The sequence below is a fragment of the Panthera uncia genome, unplaced genomic scaffold (assembly GCF_023721935.1).
Source record: "Panthera uncia isolate 11264 unplaced genomic scaffold, Puncia_PCG_1.0 HiC_scaffold_293, whole genome shotgun sequence".
In the NCBI taxonomy this organism is placed as follows: domain Eukaryota; kingdom Metazoa; phylum Chordata; class Mammalia; order Carnivora; family Felidae; genus Panthera; species Panthera uncia.
Window position 1 is genome coordinate 1 of NW_026059422.1, and position 12,559 is coordinate 12,559.

Consider the following 12,559-nt stretch of genomic DNA (forward strand, 5'->3'; position numbering starts at 1 on the left):
GCTCGCACTGTCTCTCCCTCTCTCAAAGATAAGTAAACATTAAAAAATTTTTTTTAGAATTAAGAGTAATTGACTATTAAAAAATGAAGATCATTCACAACCAAAAGTATCTATCATCAGTGTTCTTTCCTAATTAATTGATAGGCTGTTCCAACTGTATTTTGGGGAATTACACCCTCTCCCATTATAAAGTGCATTTGGAAAAATAAAGAGACAAAACTGGTAAAGAAAATACTGAAGCAGTATTGACGAACCAACTTTATCATATATGAAAACACTATAAAGCAAGGTTTCTCCGCCTTGGCATTATTGACCTTTTGGACTGGATAATTCTTTTGTCGTCAGGGGGCTGTCCAGTGCACTGTAGGATGTTAGCAACATTCCTGCCCTCTATCCCATAGAAGCCTCTAGCACCTCCCAATTAGAATAATAATGAATGTCTCTGGACATTGCTAAGGGTTCCCTTGGGGGGGGGGGGGGGGGGCAAAAATTACCCCTGGTTGAGAATCACAGATTGTAAAGTGCCAGTCATTAAAACTGGGGAACTAATAGAATAAGTTAATGGGAAAAAATATTTATTAAAGGAGGTACCATATGTTAATGGGGTAAAGAAAATTATTCAGTATACTTAGGTCAACAAACAATTTAGTGGAGAAATAAATTTGAAGATTTCATATGATATCTAAAAGAGACTTTGATTAAATAGACTTAAATATGATTTTTAGAAGTCACATTATTAAGCTAGAAGAAAATATGATTGAAATATTAAATTGTTAGACTGGAAGAGCTTTCTAAGGCCAGAAACAAGAGCAATCATAATGGGGAAGATGGGCAGATTACAGAATTTTAAAATATGGTATATCAAAGAATAAAAATAAAAAAGCAGATTGGTAAAATATCTAGCTCAAGAAATTCCCAGCTAGATATAAAGTATCTAGATAGATTGGTTATCTAGCTCAAGGAAGTATTCTCAAATATAGATAAAAGGTATAAATATGATGATATTGATCACAACATTTAGGAAAACAAAAAAGCTAGAAACTATGTATCTAATCATAGAGTAATAAAATAAACTGTCATACCAACTTTAGAGACTATTATGTAGCCATTTTAAATGATATTATGAAGACTGATAAAACACAACAATAAGTTTAAGATATGGTAAGTTAAAGTAAATAATAATGTGTACATGTCATATACTTATGACTATATACAATGTGCATGGCAAAAAGATGAGAAATAAATACAAAAGTGGTTATAAAAGCTCGAACAAAAACAGGCTTTTGTGATAACTGTATGATGTTAATTGAAAAAATATCAGGACAGTATAACTTAAAGCTATATGGAAAATATATAGCTATAGATGAGAAAATGGCTAGAAGGAAATATACTACTTACTAAAAAACCTACACCATAATATGTGTAATAGGCATGATATTTGTAAGCATTCAGAGGAAGAATCATCAGAGCATATATACAAACAGAAAAAAAAAAGAAACCAGTTGTGAAAGAGATACTGAAGATGTGAAATATAGGAAATAAATGATGAAATAAGATAGAAGAACCTGTATGAAGGGTGAAGATTTGGATGGTACATGTTTCAGCTTTAAAAGGAAGGAAAGGGCACTTCCTTCCTCTGGTGAGAAGGGAAAGAAAAAATGGCAGGTAAAATTTTGATGTATAGAAGGTGTGGGTTCAAGAATGCATGCAGTATGATTTTTAGCTATGTGAAACTGTTTACAAGAAACATGATTATAAATATAAATGACCAAGGCCAAACTTCTTCTGTAGAATGTATGGTTTATCAAAATTCAACAAAAAAAGATTTCTATGAATATAAAGCACAAAGAAGTATTAAATGATATCAAACAGCTGCCCCAGATGGAAATAAAAAATGGAATGTATATGTTGGGTGTGATCTTAAAAAGTCCTAATAAAGAGAGTAAAATTCTAAGGTGACTCAGGTGCTAGGTATTTATTAAATAAGCATTTTCTGCTGCTATATTACACATATGTATATTCAGTCATTTAATGAAATAAGTATCTTGTTTTATCCAGAAACACAAAAAAATTCAAGAAATGCTTACCAAAGAAAGGCACACACGGTGGATTAATAGACCTGAGTTTTGCCAAATATTTCTTATAGTGATCTTCGCTTAACTCATGAGCTTCTTCTAAAATTTTCTTTTGGCGACTTGGTATTTGCTACAAAAAAAAAAAAAAAAAAAAAAAAAAAAAAAAAATTCAGGGAGTGTGAGTTTATAAAAGGAAGCATAGGTTTTGCCCCAAAATGCCAGGCTAAGAATAAAGCCCAAACACAACGGTATCAGTTTGATTCTAAGAATAACCACATCAAGACACTATCTTCATGGACCCCAGAACAAATTGCAAGAGTGTGGTGTGTGAGTGAAATCTAGCTTATCTTGCCATTCCTTATACAATTACGAGAGTATCTGATTTTATGTTATACATAAATTAAGTGCTGAAAGGTTTTTCTTCTTGTCACCTAGGCTAGGGCCCATGAAAGCATTTTAACGAGAATTCCTAATTTTAAAAGTGCAACCAGTTCAATACAAATACAAATATAGTGGAATTGAGACAATTCCAGGTTTTAAACTGTCACTGAAAACACAGATGAGGCACTTAACAATTAAAGACCATGATTCTTAAAATCCTGATTCTTCATTTACAAAATGACTAGACGAACCTACCTCAAATGTGTGGTCTAGTCTGTAAACAGGAGATGAGTTCATAGCACTGACAACCTCAAGGACACCATTGAAATTGTTCAGCTCTTGAAAGACTTGTAGAATCTCAATTATTCGACTCACCACAGCTACTCTTTCTTCTAAGTTTTCAGTTTCTACAATACATCTGGGAATCAAAGACAAAAAAATGAATTAAATAATCTATAATTTCCCCAACAAAGATATGCTTTAAGGAATTTAGTAAATAAAATAATGTGTGTGTGTGGGGGGGTGCGGTTATCAAGTAACCCCAGAGGATCTATATTCAGAACGACAGGTAAAGAGCAGGAGACTGGATCGCCAGGCGGTGCTCCAGTCAGGCAAGGTGCTCTTCACTGGTTTTCACACGGACACAGCCACCAGTCAATCATTTTCCTGCTGTATTAGAATTAACTGGTGAGACTAACATCTTGTTGACTGTCTGCTGGTCTTCGGGATGTGGGTGTGTCCTAGGGGAATTTATTCTGGAACTCAAGAATTCTGTGTCTCCTATTCTTCACCTAATTTCAAGATTTTGGTGATCATGTTTTCTTTCTTTGAAATAATTAGCTACATTTCTAGGAACGGCTCTTCAGAAAAACATTGTGATGTTAAAAAGTCAATGAAAGTATTTTACCATAATTAAGAATAAAATTTTTTTAATTACTAAGAAAGAGAAAAAAAATCAAAGGCACTTTACATTTAAATACCAAGAATCTTTGGAAGGTATACAGCTAATATACCAATAAATAGCTAAAAGAAAGCATACTCGGTTCAAAAAGAGAAAATTCCTCAGTGAGCATTTACTCTCTAATATTAGAGAGAATCTTAAATTTACTAATCACCAGTAAAGAAAAAGGCATTTTAAACTTGGTTTTTAATAATGTAATATAAAATAATGTATAATCTAAGAAAAACAATACACAAAAGAGAAAATAAATATAAATCAATATTAAACATTTTTAAAATTGTAAAGGTGAAAATTACATTATTCTCTGATGAGGATAACCTGACACTAAGAAAAAAACTGTCGCAGAACTATCAAAATAAACATAAAATCAAATTTGCTATCAAATTAAACATAACATGCTTACATGTTTAAAGCATTAGCTAGATCTCTACAAATACATCATATACTGGCTAACTAGTTAGCTGGACATTTAAAAGGGTATAATACAAGTAGAATATATTTACATCTTGTATTTGACTACTTCAGTTGACATTACCTAGGTATACAAATTGTCACCACCTGTGGAGTTTCTGTAACAACCAGGTAAGTCTGGGGTGATTTATCCATAGGTGACTCCAATTCTAATATACGTCCATGGCTAAGAGCCACCGTAGCAAACGGACAAGAATCTCTCACACTGAAAAGGCAGAAGTTGGAACCCCTGTGTACTGCTGGTGGGGGGAATGCAAATGATACAGCCACTATGGAAAACTGTATGGAGGTTCCTCAAAGATTAAAAGTAGAGCTATTGTATGATTGATCCACCAATCCCACTTTTGGTTATTTATTCAAAAGCAGGGTCTCAAGGAGATATTAGCACTCCATGTTCGTTGCAGTGTTTGTTCATAATAGCCAAGATGTGGAAACAACCCAAATGCCCATCTATGGATGAATGGATAAAGAAAATGTGGTACATACACACAATGGAGTATTACTCAGCTTTAAAAAAGAAGAAAAGCCTGCAATATGTGACAACACTGATGAACACTGAAGACATTATTCTGAGCGAAATAAGCCAGTCACAGAAGGATGAATACTGCATGATTCTACACATATGAGGTATCTAAAATAGTCACAATTATAGAAGCATAGAATGGTGATTGCCAGGAGTCAGGGAGAGGGGAAAATAGGGAGTTACCAATTAGCATGTATAAAAGTTCAGTTATGCAAGATGAATAAATCCTAGAGATCTGCTATACAACATTATGCCTACAAATTAATAATTTATATAACTAAAATTCTGTATTGCACAGTGGAAAAAATCTGTTAAAAGGGTACCTCTCATGTTAAATGTTCTTACAGTAATTTAAAGAAAAAGGAAAAAGTGCAGGAAATGGCCTTTTCAGTCATCTATTAAAAAACAGGACAGAAATAAAAATGGTCTATTTTATCAGTTATGTTTCTCCTTTACAGACACAAATTTTAATTATTATGATGGAAAAGGTCTTCTGCATATTTAAGTGGAATTATTTAATTTGATAATGAAGAAATCAGGAAGCAACACTTAGAGGGCAAATGGTAAAGTTTTACTGTTTACAGGCTAGGAAATAATAACATAAGTGACTTGGAATGCTTATTTCTCTTTAGGAATTGCTTTTAAGTCTTTATCCACATTGTAGCATAGGTTCTAGTCATTCCCTATGTCACTGGCCTCTTGTTCTGATAATTCCAATAGGAACCTCATATCACCCTTATAAAATATTAGTCAACTAGTCATAGTGTTTTTACTAAAAAAAATATGGCTGACATATATAATGCCAATCTGTGGCCCCAACTATAAAACTGCATTGAGATTCTAGATTGCTGACATGACCGTATAAGCAGGTCTGCTTACCCACTCCTCAGTGAAACCAGTGAAGAGTAAATATATGAAGAAAAACATAATCATGATTAATATCATCTTCCCCAACATTTAAAGTCTCTGGAAATGGCTCTAAGAGCAAATGGCAAATAAAGAAACATCTATTTGGGAAAACTACAAAAATTCAGTAAGAGAGGCAAGAGTTTACGGCTTTTGAACCAAGCCCGCTCCCTCCTTGCTCCCAGAGGACCCCAGGCAGTGGAGGGAAGAGTCTACTCCAGACAGCTGCAGCTGAGAATGCAGGCCTCCCTGTCCACCCGGCTCCCAGCTGGAGGGCTTTCTTCTCTGGAGGAACAGGACTTCAGCATTTCCAGTCCCCAGCTGGCGGGGGCTGAGGCTAAATCTCTGGCGAGTGTAGCTGGGAAGTGGGGACTCCCTTCTGCCAAACTCCTGCATGGAACACAGGCTCTCACCTGCAAGTGGCACACTGAGAATGCTGGGAAGACAGCCTCTCCCTGGTTCCCGAGGCAGTGGTTCCATGCCAGGAGAGGTGAGTAAAGAGGACCTCGCACACCACCTGCAACCAGGCACTCAGCTCCTAGAGCAGGAATGTTTCGGGGAAATTTGCCACCAGCACAAGAGTGCAGGCTCAAACAGCTCCTACTCTCTTGTCATTTGCAACAAACCGTTGGAGAAGTTTAAACCTAAAGGTGCTCTCAAGAACAGTGAAGGGGGTGCCTGGGTGGCTCAGTCCATTGAGCGTCTGACTTTGGCGCAGGTCGTGATCTCAATGGTTGATGAGTTTGAGCCACAGGGGGCTTACTTCTCTCAGCACGGAGCCTGCTCCAGATCCTTTGAGTGTCTCTCTCTGTCTCTTTCTCTCTGCCCCTACCCCACTTGTGCGCACGCATGCGTGTGCTCTCTCTCTCAAAACACACACACACACACACACACACACACACACACACACACACACACACAAACAGTGAAGGTTGTGGTGCAGGGCAATGGTAAGATTCTTGGATCTAACAATTGTTGGTTGACTAGTCTGCAGGAGAGAACCAGGGAATAAGAGCTGGGACGAGCCTTCCAAGGGTCAGAACAAATATCAGAAACCTAAGAAACCACTCCTTAAAAGGAGTCACAATTTGATTGGATTAGTTTGCAGAGCAATTTATACCACTAGGGAAATTGCTGAAAACAATAGAGCAACCAGCTGGCAATTAGCAGAGTTTAACAGCTGGATGTGGTCAGGACAGGAGTGAAAGAAAGCACTACCTCTCCTGCTGCCTTCTTGGAGTGACCGTGGACATACCCAAAACAGTACCTCTCAGAAGAGGAACTCCTCAGCTAAACATCTAAGTGTGGAGGGAGCTGGAGGATAGGCTTGTCGAGAAGAATCCAGCTAGTCACTAAAGGAACAAGCTCTGGGCGGTGGGGAGTCGGAGGGGCAGGACCCACAAGTTGCTACAACAGCAAGTGTCCAACAAAGAATTACCAGGCATGCAAAGAAACAAGAAAGTACAGTAGTGTCCCCTCATCTGCTGTTTTGTTTTCCCCAGTTTCAGTTACCTAGCAGCCAACTATGGTACCACAGATAGCTTCCTTTTGAGGTGTCGTAAGGTGATTTAGTAGCATACCGCTAATGTCACGGTGCCTAAAGCGTTCACCTCACTTCATCTCATCATGTAGGCATTGTGTCATCTCACATCATCACAAGAAGGGTGAGTACAGTGCAGTAAGATATTTTGAGAGAGAGACCACATTCACATACCTTTATTACAGTATACTGTCATAACTGTTCTGTTATTGTTAGTAATGAACAATTAAAAAACAGTATAAGGGGTTTGGTACTATCTGTGGTTTCAGGCATCCACTGAGGGTCCTCTGTGGATAAGGGGGGACTATTGTATGATCCGTTCACCGGGGGAGTAAAAGCAGGGAACAAGCATTGCCTGGGAGAGGGACCAGATGTCAGATTTAACAGAAAATGATTTCACAGTAGCCATTATGAATGTGTTCACAGAACTAAAGGAAAGAAGGCATGATTTAAAAAGTAAAGAAAGATATAATGACAATGTGCAGAAGAAAGTATCATAAAAGACACAGCAATAACAACTGGCAACTCAAACTGAAAAATACGACAGTTTAAAATAAATTTACTAAAGGGGCTCAATTTTTGAACCGCCAGAAGAAAAAATTAATTAACTTGGAGATAGAGCTGTTGTTCAAAAACGAAGGCAAAATAAAGACTTTCCCAGGTGAACAGAAACGGAGAGAATTTGTTGCTAGCACACCCACCGTACGAGAGATAGTAATGGAAGTTCTTCAGGCTGAAAGCAAAGAACCCCAGATGCTAACACCAGTCCACGAAAACAAAGAGCGGTGGTAAAAGTAATTATGTGATTATAGGAGACAGGATAAATGCCCGTTTTTTTCTCATTGCTTCTCTTAACTGATTTAAAAAGCAACTGTATAAAATAATGTGAATGTAACGTATTGTTGGGCCTATAAGATATACATATAGAATAAATTGCCAATAACCAGACAAAGGAGGTGGGGAAGAGCAAAGCTGTAATGGGCTAAGAAAATAACAAAGGGGAAAGCAATAATCGCTACATGTATTGTTAGATTTGCATCATTAATTATATGTAATATGTATGACAACAGTGCCAGGAAAAAGGAAGACAGGGAACAGAGCTATACAGGAGGAACATTTCTATCACTGGGATTAAGCTAGTAGAAATCTGAAGTGGATTCTAATAAGCTGTCTATGGTAAACCTTAAAGCATTCACTAAAAAACCCCCCAAAAGATATAATGAAAAAAATCATTAATGAAATAAAAATGCTACATTAGGAAAGTATTCACTCAGTGCAAAAGAAAGGAGGGACAGAGAACAAAAAAAGGACGCAAGACATATAAAAATAGAATTGCATTTAAAATCATAATAGCTGACTGCTCCGAAATGCGAGAGTGTCAGTAACACTTACTTCTCAAACCACAGAGTGAGGTTAGTGGTGTGCCGGATCATTTTTAGGAGATTAGGAGAATTAATTTCTTTGTCTTCTTTTGTCCACACGCTTCCAACTAATTCTGATGGCTGTACAGCTCTGAAATCATCAAGACATAATTCTCCATGATCCTTTTCCCTGTAGCATACTGTTTTACTAAGTAAATGAGATAAATAAAACTAAACTCCCATATAAACCTTTTGTTTTTACACCAATAGAAAGGTTTATGAAAACAACATATCACAACTAATTATAATTATGTATATTTTTCTATAGATTAAAAAAATATTTTTATGCATATATTTGTGTACTTTTATTATTGCTTTATAGTAGCATTTTGCTTTGGGCAACATTGAGATTTTTTCATATCTTTCCTAGCACTTAACAAAGATTATTTAACAAATTAGGGTGACAATGTAATCGGGGATTGTTCTTTTAAATAATGATACCTGTTATAATAATCAGTTCAATGAGGATATAGTAATCACTGTAATTCAGAAATCTTTTTTTTCTTCTAAAGGAGGGAGGGAAACCCTACCACCTTTTGGTAAATAAAGGGAAATAAAATAGATTCTAATATTGGTTTTTGGGAATAGTGATGATCTTTGGGGTGGGAGGAGATCTATAAATTTAGTTCCTTTTTTTTTCATTTAGTTATTTCAAAAGTTTGCAATCCTTACTAGTCCCCATTTAAAACAAACAAACAAGCAAAAATGGACACTTTTTGAGACAGTAGTTACATCAATGTAGAAAAACTAAAAAAGGCTGTGACGGGCCAGGACTTAAGTTTACAACTACAAGGGCAGTAGCTAACTTACTGAGCCCTTACTCTGTGCTGGGCTAAGCACTGTATGTTATATATTGACTGTTTTCAATCTCACAACAGCCCCGAGAATAGGTACCGTTATTAGCTCCATTTTAACCTTGAGGAAGCTAAGGGACAAAGGGATAAAAGTTTCACACGAAGTTTAAAGTTGCCCAAGCATACCCAGCCAGCAACTGGTAAAGACACACGCTGCACTCAGCTTTACCAGGTAGGAGTGAGAGAAGAGGTGGCCTTCTATACATCAGGCTTTATTACTACTCCCCTTCATATACTAGCTCACTTAGGTCTTATAACATTCCTATAAGGCAGAAAACAGTATTTCATTTAAAAAATCAACTCCTTGGAAATGATTTTTCAGCTTGAATGTCAAATTACATACCGATATAGATCTGATTCAAGTAAAGTGAGTTGTCGAGCAATTTCTATTGGGTGTAAGGTGAGCAGGTCAAAAGTCTCTATGTGCCCAGGCCTGCTTATATGCCACTCAACTGTGGGAGGTGAACTCTGAAATGTAATATTATGACCTGGTCCATTGTCTCTTGCAATTTTTTTCCTTTGGATTATTTTAGTGATGGATTCAACCCATTTTTTCATTGCTTTACCTGAAATACATTACATTTTAAATAACATTTAAATACTTTTTACTCAATATTTTATTCTTTTAAAATATTTTAAAATCATACAAGTGATAGTTGAATATATATTTGCTATTACAAGGTTCAAATGATCAAAATAAAAAAAAAAATGGAAGTTCCTCTTTACCATTCCCTGTTCCCTATCCTAATCTCATTCTTCTTCACATGGGTAACTGCGGTTAATAGTCTGATATATATTCCTCTACATCCCTTCTAAATAAAATTAGAAAGTAATTTATTCATAGACATTTTTCACCTTTACTCTTCTGAACGTCAGTTCAAAATATTATAATTCTCCATAAGATAGATCTTACACACATGAGATTTAGAAGTACAGACAATTCATAGTCACTATTAATCTTATTAATGTTGCATTTTATAAACCAAACAGTACCAGAGGATCCATGCCTTCATTTTAGTGCGAGTTTTTGATGTGGCTTTGTTTTGTATTATGCATGAAAGTACTATTATTTAACTCTTTACTTTCTGATTCTCCTTTAGAGTGCACAAGGGCAATTAGAAACAAGTTTGTCTAGGTCATTCTTAGACCTATACGATCACAGAATCCTTAAAACTAGAGGGGAGACTTTGGAAACATCAAGCCTTACTCCTTATGTTACTGATGAGGAAACCCAAGTCTAAAGAATCAAAGTGGCTTGGCCCAAAGTCCTGTATCTGGTGAGTGGCAGTGTTCAGAAGAGAACTCTCGCTTCTTGGCTCTCGGTTCAGTCTGCTCTGCTGCCTCTCTGATACACCTAACTGGGTGTAGTCAGTTTCCTAACTGTTCACCTAACTGGGGCCTCGTCAGTTTCCATCAGTGGTGTTACAATGGCACACCGCTTCCTAATTGTCTTCTGGGACACAGACCTTCAGATAAGTGGAAAGACAGAATGAATTGAGACTTTTTCTGTCCAATTCCAAAATGATCAGTAAGTGGATTTACTAAATGCAAATACATTGGGCCAGCAGGGTGATTATTGAGCAATTTGTAGGTCAAAATGTTGTTTGGTGAAAATTTTTAACTTTTTCAAATGGTTATGTTGCCACTTATAAACAACTCTTAACAACACTGAACAATGACATCAACTGAGAGTCACCAAAAGGTACTTTTATTACATATGAAACCAGGCACTTAAAAAAACCATACCTCTTACTGTTCCAATAAACTCTTCCATTCGCTGCAAAAGATCTGCGTCTCTTTCAAAATCATAGAAATGGTGCTCTACCCAATGCCGACATACATTTAATACTCTATGGCATTAACAAAGAAGAATAACTGAATTACATGGGAACTCAGGCATAAATGTTTATCACAATGAATCACATAAATTAAAACAGTAATTCTTACCAAATAATTTTATAAGTGGCTGACTACTTTCAAAATTCTATGTTAATTAAGACTTATACAATAATTTCTGATAATTGCTTTCTACTTCACTCATTTTACTTGTTACCTTCTCCTTGCTTGGGAAAGATCCTTATTTATGTCAACTCTGGAACAAAACTTCAGTACAGACTTAATGCCTTCAGTTATTTAATTACTGCTTACCGCAGTTGTACAGGCTGTATGTATTCTTTCCTAAACCTTTTTAGTTCTGCACTCAAGGGTTGATCTCCATTCTCTATAGCTATGCGATCAGCTTCTGTTGGCTCAGGCTCTGGAATTTCAAACCTAACATAAAAGAGAACAAACTAATGAAAATACTAATAATATCAAGTTATTCAAATAGAAAACCTCAAACCTTTTCACCAGTCAGCACAATCAAGAGAGCGCTGTAAAAAATTACTAAAGACATACACACACATCGGTGAAAATAAGTAAGACTTCTACTGATCTTAATTTCTAAAAAAGAAATTAATACTTGACAATAAAAACAAACCTAGAAACATAGTTAAGAATAAAGAATACATGCAAAGTCTAAAAATAGATGTGATTATAAAGTTATGGGACTGATGTTTATTTTTGGCTGTGTAATCACTCAATCACCTAACATAAAACTTTACCCTTAAGGGTAATCCTTAAAAAGTAGACTGCTCTCTGAGTGGCTGAAACACTTCTCGATTATATAATGTATTTGTTCACTGACAAGCTCCATTGTATTCAACATGTGGTATATTTGAAAAATTCTGTTTAGAACATCTAAATCATCAAAATTTAGAAGTCTAAAATATACATTTTTTATATAGTTCTTTATATAATAAAACTATATAAAAGTCCAAAATCCAGAGTCTAAAATATACATTTTTATATAGTTCTTTAACTTGACTAATTCCATAAATATGCAATTTCATAGTTACCATATAAAAAAGAATGCTTATTTTTATACTTTAATAAATGAAAACCACAAGATTATTATAAAATAAATGGTCATCTAAGAGATTTTATTTCTTAAAAAAGTACTCACGAACTACAATTTAAAGCTCATACAATTTATTTCTGAGAGACATGTAGGATCTTAGCTCACTCTCTTTAAAAAAAAAAAAAGAATTTACACATTTTACATTAACAGACCTTTCTATTATAAGACTCAGTAGTTCTTGAGGTTTACAAAAGGATCTGTATGTTGTAAGAAATGTCCGAACAAAATTGGGATCTAAGAAGAAAAAGGAAAAATATCTTATTAAAATCTTTGATTCAGAATGATTAAAGCTATTATTAAAACATTTTCAAGAGAGATGAAAAACAGTCAGTTTTGAAATTCCCAAAATGTTTTGACCACATAGAATGCTTTGGACTTTATAACAAACTGCTAGCTTGAGCACTTCCTAAATTAGTGGCAAAACCATTGATACTAGGATTCTGTAACAGCTTATTTCTTGACTTCTGT

The 12,559-nt window shown here is 35.5% G+C and overlaps 1 protein-coding gene across 1 annotated transcript in view; it reads right to left on the minus strand.

The window, feature by feature from the left end:
• Window positions 1-658: 658 nt before the first annotated feature.
• LOC125917913 (son of sevenless homolog 1) overlaps window positions 659-12,559 on the minus strand; it is a 57,652-nt gene continuing 45,751 nt past the window's right edge. Inside the window, exons 10-16 of the mRNA XM_049623990.1 lie at window positions 12,244-12,325; window positions 11,281-11,403; window positions 10,879-10,982; window positions 9,476-9,698; window positions 8,250-8,369; window positions 2,712-2,874; window positions 659-2,205 (exon numbers count right to left, since the gene is read on the minus strand). Coding sequence (XP_049479947.1) covers window positions 2,029-2,205; window positions 2,712-2,874; window positions 8,250-8,369; window positions 9,476-9,698; window positions 10,879-10,982; window positions 11,281-11,403; window positions 12,244-12,325 — 992 coding nt within the window. The 3' untranslated portion in view covers window positions 659-2,028. The remainder of the gene's footprint in view (window positions 2,206-2,711; window positions 2,875-8,249; window positions 8,370-9,475; window positions 9,699-10,878; window positions 10,983-11,280; window positions 11,404-12,243; window positions 12,326-12,559) is intronic.